This window comes from Leucoraja erinacea, chromosome 6 (genome assembly GCF_028641065.1).
Source record: "Leucoraja erinacea ecotype New England chromosome 6, Leri_hhj_1, whole genome shotgun sequence".
Taxonomy (NCBI): domain Eukaryota; kingdom Metazoa; phylum Chordata; class Chondrichthyes; order Rajiformes; family Rajidae; genus Leucoraja; species Leucoraja erinaceus.
Genome location: NC_073382.1, coordinates 8,264,284 through 8,282,564, shown reverse-complemented (window position 1 = coordinate 8,282,564; position 18,281 = coordinate 8,264,284). Strand labels below are relative to the sequence as shown.

At 44.8% G+C, this 18,281-nt stretch overlaps 1 protein-coding gene across 10 annotated transcripts in view; it reads left to right on the top strand.

The window, feature by feature from the left end:
* Positions 1-16,099, top strand: part of LOC129697863 (CRACD-like protein) — a 178,529-nt gene extending 162,430 nt beyond the window's left edge. For 9 of the 10 annotated variants that reach the window (XM_055636553.1, XM_055636555.1, XM_055636554.1 and 6 more), the window contains 3 exons: positions 4,771-4,961; positions 13,752-13,899; positions 15,786-16,099. In XM_055636553.1, coding sequence (XP_055492528.1) covers positions 4,771-4,961; positions 13,752-13,899; positions 15,786-15,949 — 503 coding nt within the window. In that variant the 3' untranslated portion in view covers positions 15,950-16,099. The remainder of the gene's footprint in view (positions 1-4,770; positions 4,962-13,751; positions 13,900-15,785) is intronic. The other variant, XM_055636549.1, reaches the window with a different exon arrangement.
* The last annotated feature ends 2,182 nt before the right edge of the window (positions 16,100-18,281 follow it).

The following is an 18,281-nucleotide window of genomic DNA, read 5'->3' as shown; positions in this document are numbered from 1 at the left end:
ATTTGGGGAAAAGTCTGGGATCATTGGAATGTTGCATCTGGACCTTAAGGCTGACATGGGGACTGTGCGTGGTGATTTGGCGGGATGTGTGGGAGTGGAATTAAACACGCACTATGTACACAAACAAATACACTTTAGTGAGGTTAGTCTAAACTGGGGCTGCCCTGCTAACCAAACTCTGCCACCCTCTCTTTAGCACAATTTGGCACATTGATGCAGCGGGAGAGCTATGACCTCACGGCGCCAGAAACCTGGGTTCGATCCTGACCGCGGGTGCTGTTCTGTAGTTTTTGCACAATCTGCAGGCATTGCCACTTTCATTTCACTGCACATATTATATGTGTATGTGACAAATAAAGTTGACTTGACTTGACTGCCTTTGCAGAGTTTGTATGCTCTCCCTGTGGCCACGTGGGTTTTCCCTGGGTGCTTCAGTTTCCTCCCACATTCCAAAGCCGAGCACGTTTGTAGGTTAGTTGGCTTCTGTCGATTGCCCTAATGTGTAGGAGAATGTACAAACTGCACAGATAGCACCCGTAGTCAGGATGGAACCCAGGTCTCTGGTGCCACTATGCTGTCCCAAGATAAACTAATCTCAGCTGACTGCACGTGATCCATATCCCTCCATTTCCTGCCCATCAAGAAGTCTGTTCAATGCCACTAAGGTATCTTCCTCCACCTCTACCCATGGCAGAGCATTCCAGGCACCCACCACGTTCTGTGTGGGGGGGGGGGGAAACTTTTTCTCGCACATCCCCTGGTACTTTCGGTCACCTCATCTTTAAGCTATGCCCTCTAGTCACACTTGTTTGTGAATTGCATGGAGCAAAATATCCTAAGGTTCCAACAATATTTGACACTGAGTCTCAAGGGAATTTTAAGGCAGATGACCAAAAGCTTGATCAAAGTGGGATGTTTCAAGGAGCACCTGATAAGAGGAGCAGAGAGGTGGTAAGAGAGAGATAGACATGGGACATTCGGGAAGAGAATTCCAGAGCTCGTTGTCTGGGCAGCTAAACACATAGTTTATAGACAACCACCTAGTTGTCTGTAGTGAAGTCATTGAACTTTACAATGATCAAGAGGACACAGTTGTGGTCCCAGATTCCTCATGGATTGATCAGGATGGTGGAGGTTCTATGAATAAGCAATATATATATATATATATATATATATATATGTATATATATGTATGTATATATATATATATATATGTGTGTGTATATATATATATATATGTATATATATATATATATATTATTTTTTGCACAATCCGAAGCATTGCCACTTTTCATTTCACTGCACATCTCGTATGTGTATGTGACGAATAAACCTGACTTGACTTGACTTGACTTGACTTGGGGTGAGGCAACAGTGGGATTTGTACCAGTAAACAATTAACATCAAGGTTGCGTTGATCTGGTTGCTAGGTAAACATTCTGATAACACTGACTAATGGTGGGCTTTTGGATTTCAAGTGGTTGGCCAAATGAAGGGGAGTGTGCTACGAGCGCCCTGTTTCATTATATTGAAGTATTTATACACACAAGCCAGCCAGCGCTCACCTAATTACTAACTATTGTAGCCATGCTTCTGTTCACGAGAATCCACAGGATGCAGTGAATAGAATCAGAGGATCATTATAGCACTGAAGAGGGCTCCCTGGTCAATTATGTGAGCCCTCAGTGGCAATCCTGATGAGGCATAAAATATTGTTCTAAACTGATGCATATTAGGGACGGAAGTGCCATTTGTCACGATTCGGTTTTTCAAACAAACCTGTAGCATAACCTTTCCATCCGCTGTCGTTACATATGACAATGAAATACTCTTGACAATTAAACGTTCTTGAACTGCCTCAAGATGGAGTAATTCCAGATTAAAACATAATGCAGATTGCCTGATGCCATTTTAAATAGTTTCTGCTGAAATACCAGTTGAACCCGTGGCAGGCGGCACAGTGGCGCAGCGGTAGAGTCCCTGCCTTACAGACCCAGGTTCGATCCTGACCACGGGTGCTGTCTGTATGGAGTTTGTATCCTCTCCCTGTGACCGCATGGATTTTCTCCGGGAAGCTCCGGTTTCCTCCCACACTCCACAGACGTGCAGGTTTGTAGCTTAATTGGCTTCGACAAAATTGTAAATTGTCCCTAGTGTGTAGGATAGTGTTAGTGTGCCGGGTGATCATTGGTCGCCACAGACACACTGGGCCAAAGGGCCTGTTTTCATGCTGTATCTCTAAACTCGAAGGTCGGAACTCAGCCCATTCTAGCTATAATTCTGTTCCGAAACATGGACCCACCAAACTGGCCGTTAAATATTTAAAAAAGCTGAAGGCATTTTCAAACACGTGAGCCCAACTCTCGGGCAGTAGAATGGCACAGACAGCACAGCTGCAGCCTTTCAGCTCCAGCAACCCGTGTTCAGTCCCGACCTCTATGCGGCCTGTATGCGTGGAGTTTGCACGTACTCCTTGTGACCACATGGGTTCCTCCGTTCTCTCCCACGTCTCAAAGACGCTTGGGTTGAAATGGTGAATTGGCTGCTGTAAAATTCCCACTGATTTATACGAGAACATGGCCAGTGTAAGTCACTGGGACCAATTAGTGGAGGAATTGGAACAGCTCGGAATAGCGGAGTCGGGGGATATGGGGTGAAGGCAGGAATGGGGTACTGATTGGGGATGATCAGCCGTGATCACATTGAATGGCGGTGCTGGCTCGAAGGGCCGAATGGCCTACTCCTGCCCCTATTGTCTATTGTCTATTGCTTGGCGAGCCAGCATTGGACACAGCATCTCATATTTTGCTTGGGCAGCTCACACCCAGTGGTATGAATATTGATTTCTCTAACATCAGGTAGCATCGGCATTCCCCCTCTCTCCATCCCTTCCCCCACCCAAGTCGCCCTAGTTTCTCGTTTTCACCCAACAAACAGCTAACAATAGCCTGTTTCCTTTATCATCATTACTTTTTTGCATAACTTTAATTCATTGTTCTTTATCTCGCTACATCATCGTCTATATATATATATATATATACTCTCTTTTCCCTTATCCCAGTCTGAAGAAGGGTCTCGACCCGAAACGTCACCCATTCCTTCTCTCCAGAAATGCTGCCTGTCCCGCTGAGTTACTCCAGCATTTTGTGTCTATCTTCAGCATTGGACATGATGAGCTGGAAGTGGCCTCCTTCTATGGCATAAGAAAATATGAAAGTATATGTTAAATTATCAACAAACCTTTCAAACGTAGCTCATAGAGATAGAACACTGTCATGATATTGAACATGGGCATGAAAAGGCATAAGACCAACTCCTACTACTGAAGGTACACAAAATTGCTGGAGAAACTCAGCGGGTGCAGCAGCATCTATGGAGCGAAGGAAATAGGCAACGTTTCGGGCCAAAACCCTTCTTCACACTGATGGGTGGTGGGGGGGGAGAAGGAGGAAAAGTAGAGGAGGAGGAGCCCGAGGGCGGGCGGATAGGAGGGAGGGAGGAGACAGCTAGAGGGTTAAGGAAGGGGAGGAGACAGCAAGGGCTAGCAAAATTGGGAGAATTCAATGTTAATGCCATCCGGACGCAAGGTCCCTAGGCGACCACATCCTTACCCAGGCTTGATACCACAGCTGATCACATCCTACTACTGAATCTTATGTTTTCGGTGTTTTGACTATATTTTTGGGCCCAGTTTTCAAACCCTTTGCATAGGAGGCAACGACACATATTTCTGTTGCTTCTCTAAGACACTAGTATATACCATACATAATACATATAGTTACAATATAGATAAAGACCAAAAAATCCCCCCTATTATTTCTGCTATGAAGTAGAAAGTAAGGCAAATTATATTTTCAAGTCATTCATTAAGATTGTGGTCGAGGTGACCTTGATCTCACCCTAGACAGACCAGATTTCGGGTCAGGACCCTTTTTCAGTGGCTTCTTCATTTCCATTAACAGATACTGCCTGACCTGCTGAGTTATTCTAACAATTTGTTTTTTTGCTCAATATTTCAGCATCTGCAGTCTATTTTGCCTTCTTGGTCTCAACTTTCCTGACTGCTCCCCATATTATCTTGACTGACTATCCTTGTACCCACTCGATGACCTGGTCTCTAGGTCATCCTGGGCTAGAGAATTCAAAAGATTCTTGTGCCTTAGAGTAGGAACTGCTCCACACCTTAAGAGAAAAAAAGGCACCAAGTGCTGGATTAACTCAGCAGGTCAGGCACAAATCTTTGGTGAACATGGATCGATGATTTTTTGAGTTGGGACCCTTCGTCAGTCTGTTTTACTCCAGCACTTTGTGTCTTTTTTGGTTAACCAGCATTTGCAGTTCCTTGTGTAAATCTTATGCCATCTTATTCTGAAGCTGGCATTGTCTAATTTTAGACAAGAAGAAACATCCTCCCAGCATCTATTCTGTCAATCTCTGTCAGGATCTGATATGTGTTAATAAGATCACCTCTCTTCTTTCTAAAACTGCAGTGAGTGTGGATGCAGCCAGCTCTTACATTGCCTGGAAACTAACACTTTGTTCCATAAATCAATCAAATAAACAAAAAAGCTTTGAAATAAAATAATTGAACATTTAATCATATCTATATATACTTTGAAATGAGTATCACAAAAATCACTTTAGTAAAAGTCCTCTTTATTTAATGCTATGTTATAAGCCACAGTGCCTTTGTTCATGAGAGACTAATGGATTGGGAATCTTTGTAATTTGCTGAGATGTGAAAAAATTGCTTTTATTGCCTCTTTTCAGCAGACAAAGGGCAACCCTTTACCAAAAATGCACAGGACAATGGCTCTGTTACGGAGGACTCCGCAATACCAGCTTGGGTGACTATGGCAAGGCAAAAGCAAAAGGGTTACCAAGAGCAATACATCGGCAAAGAAGCTAAGGTGCCAACCAAGGAAGTCAAAGCTGTAACCGAGAAGCAAGAGATTGAGAAGGTAACATTGCACTGTGCTGGGCTTTATCTTCATTCCCCTTTCATATGCTATGTCGCACAGTGATCATAATTACATCTTCACAATTTTCCACAGTGTCCTCCATTTCCTTCAATAAAACTCAGTACTTAATCAATGTGACTTGTAATCTTAACGTTGAATTTTGGCTATATCTTTCAGCGGTGCAGTGTTGGCTCGAAGGGGCCGAATGGCCTCCTCCTGCACCTATTTTCTATCTTTCATGTATTGTGGATTTGTTTGTGCTTCCTATTTATTATCAGACTGCGATTGAAAACAAAACCTTTCACATATTTAAAAAAAATTAACAGCAACTCGGATTTAAATAGCACAATGTGAAACGAATGTTGTGCTTCAAAGATTGACGCTAAGGCACAGGAGCAGGGTGCCACAAGGCTCAGTGATGGGACCCCGGTTATTTACAATATATATTGACGATTTAGACAAAGGAATTAAATGCAACGACTCCAAGTTTGCAGATGACATAAAGCTGGGTGGCAGTGTGAGCTGCGAAGAGGATGCCATGAGGCTGCAGGGTGACTTGGATCGGTTGGCTGAATGGGCAGATGCAGTATAATGTGGATAAATGCGAGGTTCTCCACTTTGGTGGCAAGAACAAGATGGCAGATTATTATCTGAATGGTGTCAGATAAGGAAACGGGGAGATGCAACGAGACCTGGGTGTCCTTGTACATCAGTCACTGAAAGTAAGCATGCAGGTACAGCAGGTAGGGAAGAAAGCTAATGACATGCTGGCCTTCATAGCGAGTGGATTTGAGTATGGGAGCAAGGAGGTCTTACTGCAGTTGTACAGGATCCCGGTGAGACCTCAACTGGAGTATTGTGCGCAATTTTGGTCTCGTAATTTGAGGAAGGACTTTCTTGTTACTGAGGGAGTTCACCAGGTTAATCCCAGGATGGCGGGACTGACATATGATGAAGGAATGGATCGACTGAACATATTCACTGGAATTTAGAAGGATGAGAGTGGATCTTATAGAAACATATTAAATTATTAAGGGATTGGACAGGCTAGATGTATGAAAAATGTTCCCCATGTTGGGGAAGTCCAAAACCAGGGGTCACAGTTTAAGAATAAGGGGTAGGCCATTTAGGACAGAGATGAGCAAAAACCTTTTCACCCGGAGAGTTGTGAATCTCTGGAATTCTCTGCCACAGACAGCAATGGAGGTCAATTCACTGGATGTATTCAAGAGAGAGTTAGATATAGCTCTTAGGGCTAATGGAATCAAGGGATATGGGGAAAAAGCAGGAACGGGGGACTGATTTTGGATGATCAGCCATGGTCATATTGAATGGCGGTGCTGGCTCGAAGGGCCGAATGGCCTACTCCTGCTCTTATTTCCTAGGTTTCTATGTTCAAAAGAAGAATTAGGATAAACGATGAAAACACATGATCAAGGAAGCTGGGTTCTACAGAGAGAGGGTGAGGGGAAGAGGTAAAAATTAGCATTTCCTAAGTGTTAAGTCGGCTTTTAAATTGAACAGGGTGTCTTGAATTGATTTTCATTGCAATGTAAATGATAAAGTATTCATTCTAATTGTACTTTCAATTCAAAAACGTTTTAAATGTTTAAAGCAATTAGTTTGGAGATAATTGGTGCCAACAGTTTGTCTTATTTGAATATTTCACTTAGACAAGATTTGCCATTAACTATTCTGTCCCAGTCCTGCATAAATCCAAAGTGTGGTTGTTCACCAGTGGATGATGCTTCCACAGTCATTGTGGAATCTATTTAAAGGCACAGTATTACAGAAACAGTATGAATTGTTTGCACCCAAAATATTTGTGGACAATGTCCTGCATTTACAAGAAACCATCGGACTAACTCTTGGTTCTATTTAAACGCAAAATGCTGGAGTTAACTCAGCGGCTCAGACAGCATCTCTGGAGAAAAGGAATATATTTTAAGGCAGAGATACATAGTTTCTTGATTAGTACAGGATTCAGAGGTTATGGGGAGGAGGCAGGATATGGGGTTATGCCCCTGTCCCACTTAGGAAAGCGGAACGGAAATTTCTGGAGACTTTGCACCCCACCCAAGGTTTCTGTGCGGTTCCCGGAGGTTGCAGGTGGTTGCCGGAGGTTGCAGGTAGTGGAAGCAGGTAGGGAGACTGACAAAGACCTCCGGGAACCGCACGGAAACCTTGGGTGGAGCGCAAAGTCTCCAGAGGTTTCTGTTCAGGTTTCCTAAGTGGGACAGGGGCATTAGGAGAGAGAGATAGATCAGCCATGATTGAATGGCGGAGTAGACTTGGTAGGTCGAATGGCCTAATTCTACTCCTATTCCTTATGACTTTACGACCTTAGGTGATGTTTTAGGTGGAGACCCTTCTTCAGGCTGAGAGTTAGGGGAGAGGGAAACTAGAGATATGAAAAGGCATGAAGAACAAATGAATGAAAACTATGAAAAGAACAAATCAAAGCCTGCAACGATGATCAAGGAAAGGTGGAGCCCACAATGGTCCAGTGTTGGCTGCGGACGATGGGATAACGAGTGCATACTAGCAGTGAAACTAAGCACGATGACAGTGAAACTAGTCGGATGGCTAGGGTGGGGGAGGGAGAGGGGATGCAAGGGTTACTTGAGGTTAGAAAAATCAACATTCATACCGCTGGGTTGTAAGCTGCCCAAGCAAAATATGAGGTGCTGTTCCTCCAGTTTGTGTTTGTCCTCACTCAGACAGTGGAGGAACCCCAGTACAGAAAGGTCAGTATGGGAATGGGAGTTAAAGCGTGTATCTTTAATGTAAACCAGCATCTTCAGTTCCTTTCTACATCCCCGTTTCTATTTCATGTGTTCTTACGTGAAATCACTCAAGTAAAGGAAGGAATGTTTCACCAATGTGAAAGAGCAAGTAAGATTTCTCACTGAAGACAGACACACAAAAAGCTGGAGTAACTCAGCCGGACAGGCAGCATCTCGGGAGAGAAGGAATGGGTGACGTTTCAGGTTGAAACATTACCCATTCCTTCTCTCCAGAGATGTTACCTGTCTCGCTGACTTACTCCAGCTTTTTGTGTTCACCTTCGGTTTAAACCAGCATCTGGATTTCAGTATAGGAGTAAACAGGTTCTTCAGCAGTTGTATAGGGCTCTGGTGAGACCACATCTGGAGTATTGTGTACTGTTTTGGTCTCCTAATTTGAGGAAGGACATCCTTGTGATTGAGGCAGTGCAGCGTAGGTTCACGAGATTGATCCCTGGGATGGCAGGACTGTCATATGAAGAAAGATTGAAAAGACTAGGCTTGTTTGTATTCACTGGAGTTTAGAAGGATGAGGGGGATCTTATAGAAACATATAAAATTATAAAAGGACTGGACAAGCAGGAAAAATGTTCCCAATGTTGGGCGAGCCCAGAACCAGGGACCACACTTAGAATAAAGGGGAGGTCATTTAAGACTGAGGTGAGAAAAAACACCCAGAGAGTTGTGAATTTATGGAATTCCCTGCCACAGAGGGCAATGGAGGCCAAATCACTGGATGGATTTAAGAGAGAGTTAGATAGAGCTCTAGGGGCTAGTGGAGTCAAGGGATATGGGGAGAAGGCAGGCACGGGTTATTGATAGGGGACGATCAGCCATGATCACAATGAATGGCGGGTGCTGGCTCGAAGGGCCGAATGGCCTCCTCCTGCACCTTTTTTCTATGTTTCTATGTTTCTATGCAGTTTCTTCCTATGTGAGATTTCTCATCCCCCAGTCCATACTCACAAGTCATTTTCTATGATCTAGCGACAGTTGTCACTTTAACATATCCCATTGTGGAGATGGATGCAAATAATCACATTTGCTTCAACCTGTGTTTTTCACAGGATTTTATCCTTTTACTTATGACCTCTGTAAATTGCAGAGCGGCATAGTCGCTGCACCAATGACAGCTATGCCTTCAGCTAGAGTTTAGAAGTCTCTCCTAATCTGCACTCCCCTTAAAATGCTCTATAGATCTAACCTCTTTGTTCAAGCTTTTGGTAATCTTTTTAATATCAACTGCGTGGGTTAGAATCAGATTTATTTTTTGCATTTCCACTGCAGCGAAATACCTTGCGATTTTTTGCTATGTAAAGTTGCTTTGGAATTTACTTTAGACTTTAGAGATACAGTGCGGAAAGAGGCCTCGCTGACCAGCGATCAGCCCGTACACAAATGCCCCTGTCCCACTTAGGAAACCTGAACGGAAACCTCTGGAGACTTTGCGCCCCACCCGTGCGGTTCCCGGAGGTTTTTGTCAGTCTCCCTACCTGCTTCCACTACCGGCAACCTCCGGCAACCACGTGCAACCTCCGGGAACCGCACGGAAACCTTGGGTGGGGCGCAAAGTCTCCAGACGTTTCCGTTCGGGTTTCCTAAGTGGGACAGGGGCATAATACTATCCAACACAATAGGGACAATTAACTGACAAACCTGTATGTCTCTGGAGTATGGGAGGAAACCGGAGCACCCATGTGGTCACAAGGAGAACGTACAAACTCCGTACAGATAGCACCCATGGTTATGATCGAACCCGGGTGTCTGGTGCTGTAAGGCAGCCACTGTGCCACAGTGCCACCCCATTGATGTTGGTGTTGTTAAGTTTACTTGTGTTTCGTTTGGAGCTACAGCATAGAAACAGGCTGTTCGGCTCACCGAGTCCACATCTACCATAAATCACCTGTTCACACTAGTTCTATGTTATCCTGTTCACGCGTCCACTCCTGACAAACTATACCCAATTAACCTACAAACCCGCACGTCTTTGGGAAGTGGAAAGAAACTGGAGCGCCCGGAGGAAGTCCACGCAGTCACAGGGAGAACGGTAGCGGGGAACAAAAGCTTTTCACTGTTCCTCAGTACACGTGACTAGAACTAAAAACGTGCAAACTCCATACAGAGAGCACCCATGGCCATGATTGAACCCGAGTCTCTGGCATTGTGAAGCAGCAACTCTACCAAGTGCCACCTGTTCTGCATTGGATTAACTACACTTGGACATCCTGGACAAATATATTTTGCTTTTCTAACATCTGCCACTGACCATTAGGTGTGAATTAAACAGAAGCCTTGACTGTCGGAACAAGAGAAAACTGGTCCAGAACTTTGCTTTTGGGTTAATTTGATGTGACTGCACTGACTTCACTAATGCCGTTGCGGTAAATGAAAGGAGATGCCTCTCTGATAAGCTGACTGTTAATTTAACAGCAAAGAAGTATTTCAGTGAGAAAGAGAGAAAACCAAACACTGCTGTCCAAAAGTGACAAATTGGATATCTCAACAAGCAGGAGTTTCTTTCAAATGTAAGAACAATTATTAATCTATGGCAGTGTCTGACATGCTGATTTTTATAAGCAGTACGCTTATGTGATTTGATTCTTACTGCTGAATGACAGAAGCTTCTGGAAAGTGACAGCCTGACAAGGTGTAAATGCTTCTAATTTCCCCAAGCACACATCAATCTTTCGGTGATGGATCACCTGTGCCGTTTATTAGGGTGAGGAGAGTGAGATAAATCTCCTTTACTTCTCAAACTTTTCAACAGTTAAGTTTCGAACAAATGAGGGAATCTAGTTTGTTGACCACAGCCCTCCTTGGAACATGGCCCCAGGTTTGCAGCTAGTTAATGGCCCTATCTCACGGTGCAAATCCACCCACGAGTGATCCCGAGTGAAAGAAAAAATCACACTCGTGGTTGTCTACGAGATTCCAAGTTTACTTCTCATTTCTGTGATGTACCAAGTTCCTCTCCCAACTTACCAAGTTCCTCTCCCGAGTTACTCTTGAGTCAACCGTGAATGAAGGTCTGTTTTAAGTATCAAATAGAGGAGCTGGACAGCATCTCATTCAGTAAGTATATTCTGATTCAGTATTGAATGTTATTCAATTTCAGAACTTAAAAAAACTAGGCAGGATCTCGGCCCCGCACTCGCTGCCATTGTGCAGCAGGGAGGTGGTGGCGGCGAAGCAACAGTGTTAAAGAAAACAGCTCCATCCTGTGGCTTTAAGTTAAAGATAGAATTCAGCACGGCTGCATCTATTGATATGACTGGCAAAGGGAAAATGCGCAACTTCCAGTGCCAGAGCGTTTCTTTCTGCTTCATATACGTGGGAATTCCCTCAGTATGGTCACTCAGCAGGACAGGCAGCATCTCTGGAGAGAAGGAATGGGTGACGGGATGACGTTTCCAAAATTCTGCCGCGTCATAGTGTTACTCCAGCACCGTGTGTTCACTTTTTGTCAACCAGCATCTGCCCTTTCTTGTGTATGACATTATTTGCATCCGTGGCAATTGATTGTCGCTCCCTTCAGTTCCCGACAGGGGTTTAAGTGTGCAGGGCTCTTTCCTATATACCATGTTACAGCACATCTGTGGACCAATTCCCAAACAGCGCTGATAATAAAGAAAATAAGGTTTACCATTCACCTGCCGTGAAATCTAAAGAAGGAGTGTTGGAAGAAGAGGCCAAATTGACCAAAATCAAGTTTAGTTTAGAGATACAGCGTGGAAAGAGGCCCTTCGGCCCCCCGAGTCCGTGCCTACTAGCGATCCCCGCACACTAACACTATTCTACACACAAAGGACAAATTTCAATTTTACCAAAGCTAATCAACCTACAAACCTGTCTGTCTTTGGAGTGCGAGTGGAAACTGGAGCTCTCGAGGAAAACCCACGCAGGTCACGGGGAGAAGTACAAATTCCATACAGAGAGCACCCGTAGTCAGGATCGAACCCGGGTGTCTAGTGCTGTAAGGCAGCAACTCTACCGCTGCGCCATCGTGCTGCCCTCGAGTGAGGGGCAAATATTTTCATCAGCTTGCTATCGCAATGTAAGTTTTAGTTTAGTTTAATTTATTATTGTCTTCAAGGAGTCTGAAAACCGGGTTCAGGAACAGCTGCTTCCCACAGCCATCAAAAACCATGACTTCAAGGAGTGCATTAGAGACTTTGGGCTTTTGTTTTGTTTTGCATCAATAATGTTTTAATTGAACGTTTTATGTTATCTATATTACTAAAAGTCTGACCTTAACCGCTTTTGGCTTGCTGTGGTGTGATTTCCGAGAGAACGCTACCACCGTCATTTTTGGCAACCGGAGGATTTTTCCCATCGATGAAAAATCAGAGAGATATTAATGTTTAAAAAAAAATTCCCCATTCTCTCTGCTGCCCCTGCTGGCGGCAGGGGGGAGGGACTATAAAGTCCGGAAGTGTAGTCCCTCACTAAGTCTCTGCCAGACCCAGGAAGCGAGCGGGTCACGGCTCTCTGAGCTGCGAATAACACTGAACGCACGTCTCCTCCACGGTGAATCCCCTTGATGTGGCTGTAAGGTGGCTGCTGCCTTTTTAACACGTTTGTGTTCACAAAATGTATTTTGGTTGTCGGGTGGCTGCTGCCCAATTGTTTGCCTTGGCTTGGCTTTTAAAATCGTTGCAACATTTAGCTGCCAGCCCAAGAATCCATTTGGCCCACAATGTCTATACTAGCCCTCTGGAAACCAGTACCTTCGGCCCACAACACCCATACTAGCCCAACAGAAAGCCCCCCACACTGGCGAGTAATATTGGAATTGATGGAGAGGTGAAATATCGCATTGGTGACCAGTCCTCCTGTGTGATGCTGGGACCCAACGGGTCCCACTTAGTCTAGTATTATCTATTGAGTGCTGCATGAGCTCTGACCTGCATCATTTAGTTGTTAACTATCCCACTGAGTTGTCAATTTGCTTGCAGCTCCAAATGTGTTAGTTATGCAGTGTCTTAGTTTCCTCAACATCCATCATATTCATGCAGTCTTCTCATTATTCTCTGATGGTCTCTAGGCTTTCTTCTTACCCTGAAATCTTTGGTTCTTTGCAGTTTGATGGCAGCCAGTTCTTGCTATCTGTAAGATTTGCCAGAGGTTTTTGCTGCCCTTGTTGTTCACAAGGATGGTCTATTGGGAAGATACGGGGAAGAGCTGGTACTAATCAGTATTCCAACAAGCAAACTTCCCTTGTGTTTTTGAAGAGAAGTTGAAACCAGAATAGATCAGCCACGATCACCTTGAATAACAGAGCCGGCTTGAGGGACTTGGTTTCCACTCCTGCTCCTATGTTCTCGTTTTCTTCCAGTTTAAATTCTCCGGCCTTCTCCTTTTACTGAAATCCTGCACGCAAGGAAGTCTAGAGACACAGGGAACTGCAGATGCTGGTTTACAAAAAAAAATACTAAGTGCTGAAGTAACTCAACGGTGAAGGCAGCATCCCTGGAGAACATAGATACGCATAAGGAAGGAACTGCACATGTTGGAAAATCGAAGGTACACAAAAATGCTGGAGAAACTCAGCGGGCCGAAGGAGGGTTTCGGCCTGAAACGTCGCCTATTTCCTTCACTCCATAGATGCTGCTGCACCCTCTGAGTTTCTACAGCATTTTTGCGTACCTAGGAAGGCTCATGCTTTCTCCCAGTTGTAAATCAAATGATGAACAGAAACAGATCTTTGCACAGTAATCCAATGCAAAAAAAAAAATCTCAATTATATTTGATTTAAAAGCAGTGTTACATCAAAGATTAGTCATTTGTAGCAGGTTAATATATTATTACAACTAATATCATACATGCCAATTCCAGGTACAGTTTTGTTGTTTACTTTAACCTAATATATTTTTAGAATGCATGACTAATGTTGCTCTTGTTGACATTATACTGGAATGCATTTCAGCTTCAATGCGTAACATACAATGTTGCCTTCCACATATTGTAAACCCCATTTGCAGGTAATGCTTGTTCTTCTTTCCAGGAGGCCACAAATACACCAGTTGACTCGAAAAGCACTCCCTCCAAGTCGTCGACCTTGGGCAAACCTACCCAGGAAAGTAGAGTGGAACTGAAGCCATGTTTGGCAGAACCCCAGAAGAAAGCTTCTCCCAAAACAAGTCCTGTGACAGGTAAGGCTGAAGACATCACTTATTCTTTTAATATATTAATTATAGGCATTTCCACAACAAACTTTCTCAACAAAAGCCATCCTTGGACGTGCGAATCGACCGGTGACCCAACGTCTCAGACACTGTACAGCAGATGTACACTGAGACAGTATAAAGAGTCTGTGTATGAGGGAACTGCAGGTGCTGGAATAAACCGAAGATAGACACAAGATGCTGGAGTAACTCAGCGGGACAGGCAGCATCTCTGAAGAGAAGGAATGGGTGAAGCTTATGCCTTTGTTCCATTTAGGAAACCTGAACGGAAACCTCTGGAGACTTTGCTCCCCACCCAAGGTTTCCGTGTGGTTCCCGGAGGTTGCAGGTGGTTGCCAGGGGTTGCAGGTAGTGGAAGCAGGTAGGGAGACTGACAAAAACCTCCGGGAACCGCACGGAAACCTTGGGTGGGGCGCAAAGTCTCTAGAGATTTCCATTCACGTTTCCTAAGTGGGACAGAGGCATTAGAGTGGTGGCCAGATTTGAAATGCCCTGCCCCAAAAATAGTTTAGGGCTTCCGGTATTCATTTGCAGATTTTCTCCACAACTTCCACACAATTTATTGCGTAGATGAATGGAGATCAGCACTGAAAATAATAACCACACTTGAGTCTGTAGCAAGTAGCACCGGAAAATGCACACAGAACTAATCAAGAGGGACTGTGTCGAATTAATTAAGCAGTGCTGCGTTAAAAGTAGAGAAAAGTAATTACGCTTAATAATGTTTTGTTGATAAATATCGTAGTTCAACACATTTTTTCATTATGATTATTAATGGCTGATTAATTTCTTTAATATCCCAATTATAACATAATTTAATACACAGTAGAGGAACTCACTTTTTATTATTAATTATTTAGAATGATATTTTGTAATATTATTTTTGTAACTTTATGTTCATACTTGTATAAAACATTCCCAAGTCAAAGCCATCTGCGTTTTGTAAGGTGCTTTGAAATGTTTCTAACAGATGAGACAAGACACTGTAAAATTGCAAGTTTGGTTTAAATAAGTGTCAGGCACGGAAATCGCTATCTAAATATGGAGGGGACAGGGGGGGGACACAATTTTTTGCCAGCCGTGTGCATATGCGCACACTCACGCGTGCACGAAGCTTCGGAGACTCAATCCAGCGCTAAATGCAGCTCAACTCTGCCTGTCTCGCTGGTTTAATCTAGAGCCCTGCCTGGACTGACGGGACACCAGTGCTGCTTCTCCGCGCTGGCCATATTTCCCGTAAGTCCAGGCAGGGCTGAAGGTTAACCTGGCAGTACAGGCAGAGTTGAGTTGGGTTTAGCGCTGCTTCTCTGCGCTGCCTGTGGGCCTGGGGATACAGCTCCCGTCTGACTCCCGACACCTCTGGCCACCCGCGGGTGGGGGGGGGGGGGGGGGGGGGGCACTTGGATGGGGACGGGACACGCCGGAGAGCCGGGATCGATCCTGGCTGTGGATGAGGTGCAGGTCTGTGCCACGTCTCCCTCCTCCAATCACCGCGCTCTGTCCTCAGTCCCACCCTCCCTACTCCTCCCTCCTCCAATGATCTGGCTGAATCATTATGTCCCGCCCCCATTGCCTGCTGACCGATGTCTCTCTCGCCCAATCGGTGCCCTCGATCAGCAGTGCCACCCCCACTGTCTCGCGGAAAGCGGAGATTTCACCGGGTTTTAAAATCCGGATTACAAAAACTTTGGGGGGGGGGGGATGTCCACCACCTCTCACAACAGAGGGGGTACGTGTGTCCCCCCCTGCCCCCCCCCCCCCCGGGATTTCCGCCCCTGAATTAAGTGCAATACGTGAAGTGCATTGTTCCCAACCTGCATGCATTTTAAAAAAAAAATCTTGTTTTGTTTTAGTAAATAAGCATTCGTCATCAACGACACAGAACACCGCCGACAAAGATGGAAAAGATCAACACAGCAAAGATAAAATCTCCCCTTCATCCAACCAGCCATCGTGGATGGAACTTGCGAAGAAAAAGGCAAAAGCTTGGAGCGATATGCCACAGATAATCAAGTAGCCACTCCTGGGGAAGGTCCACATTACACCTGAAAATCTACTAGCTGCTAGCTACTGAATGTGTATTAGTTTGTCTGCAATGTTGATTGATGAAAAGGTAGAATCCTGTTTTGACAATCTGTAGGTGGTACTTAACTTTCTTTGGCTTCTCTTTTAAAAAAAAAAAACCCAAGATTTCTTTAATCCTCTGCATCTGGTATACTGCAACACTGGATTCTTTTCGAGGTAGAGGTATGGAGGCTCGGCTAATCTGACTACATGTGCAATACAGATTCCAAGAGACCATGTCACAACCTCCTCTCCTGTCGAGGATCCATTTGGACATGACAGTGGAAAAAATACCACGTATGCATTTTCTTTATACCCTTCTGGTCGGTCATTATATGTAGAGCATTGTTCTAATTGTTTACTTGCTGAATTTGTTTTAATGTACAGGAGGGTCTTGTATGATTGAACAGAATGGGATGGGAGTTTAAAGCAGAATGGCTTCATTCATCCAGAACACTTTAAAACAAGTTCTAAGTTCAAATGATCCATAGGTGTTTTGATGTCTTCGAAAGAGCTCCAGCATTTGAAAGGATGAGAGTTTTGGATCCGATGTGTAAAAACAAAATATATTTCTATGCTTTTTAAGTTTTGCTATTTTGTTTGTAATTGTTTATCATTCTGTATAATAGTTCAACTCCTTTAAAACAAAACTATTTCATGACACATCAAATGTGGGAAATGTGTGTATATATTATATTTTATCCAGTTAGTGGTAGCTGCAATTGTATTTGTTACTTGGGGTTTCTTAGTATTCCATATTTTTACCAGTTGTTATCAATTTCGCCACTAGGGGCGCTGCACTGGCAGCAGCCTCTACCTACAGCCTGTATGTCATTTCTATCTTTTTTATTATTTTTAGTTAGTCTAAAGTCTGTTTTCGGGGGAAACTTTAACTTTTCTATGTGGGGGAGGGGGGCAGGGTAAGGGGGAAACCGTCTCCAAGTCTCTTCCTGGCGGGGAGGCGACTATTTCTCCGAGTCGCGTCCTCGCCCCCCACCTCGCGGCCTACCAGCTGGATCGGAGTGGCCTTTCCTGCCGGGGACCGGGAACCGGACCAGGGCTGCTACAGCGGCGGCGCAGCGCTGGAGTCACCGCGGAGCGGGCGATGCCGTCCTGTGTCGCCGTTTGGAGCTCCGGAGCGTTGGGCCGTTGCTCCAACATCGTGGAGCTCTGGTGCGGAGAGCTTCCAACGCGGGCGGCGCTGAACAACATCGCAGAGTCCTGGGGCGCCTTGCAGAGGGCCTACAGCAGCAGTCTCCATCCGGCGCGGCCTACGGACTTTGGAAGCCGCCGACTCCGGTAGGAGGGGGCCGACTCTGGTGTCCACGCCGCTGAGGACGTCCCGCAGCCCCGACGTCGGACTGGTATCATCCCGGCGAGCGGTCCTGGTCATCGGGCCGCCCGTAGCTGCAACTGCGGAGGGCTTGGGGAGACCCTGACCACGGGGAACAGTGGAGGAAGAAGACTGACTTTGGTGCCTTCCCACACAGTGGGAAACTTTGGTTCTGCTGTGTGGGGATGTTTTGTGTTGAAATCTATAGTGTGTTGAGTCCTGTTTATTTTTATTGTATGGCTGTATGGGAATTCATTTCACTGTGCCATCTGGCACAAGTGACAATTAAAATTATCTTGTATATATACTTGAGCTTACACAGTTTGCCCTGTGATAAATTTCAAGTGTGGGCTTACAGCTAGCACTGAGTTAGAAAGTGCTGCTTCCCTCCGTAAACCAGCAAGCCAGGAGACTTTCATGTCAGTCTCCCAGTTGTAGGGGGTAAGAAGCAGGCATTTTGGATGTAAAAAAAATCAGCTGGACAGTCAGCAGCTAGGAACATTGGAACTTGAAGACGATATAAGTCGCGAGTCAAGTGTTTTATTGTCATATATCCCGAATATATCCAGAACAATGAAATTCCTACTGAAGATAGACACAAAAAGCTGGAGTAACTCAGCAGGTCAGACAGCATCTCTGGAGAAAAGGAATAGGTGACGTTTCGGGTCGAGACCCTTTTCTCCCAGATCCTTTAAACTGTCTATCCTTGGCTTAAACCAGCATCTGCAGTTCCTTCCTACACAATGACGTTCCTACTTGCAGCAGCACAACAGATATGGAAACATAGCACGCGGTAGTCACCAAAATAAACCACAATAAGAAGTTTAATGTATAAGAACAAAGAACATAGTGTAAAGACAAAATCAATACCCCAGCCCAAAGCCCCTAGTGCAGTCAAGGCAGATCAGAGTTTAGTTGGAGTTCGTAGTGTTCATTAGCCTGATGGTTGTTT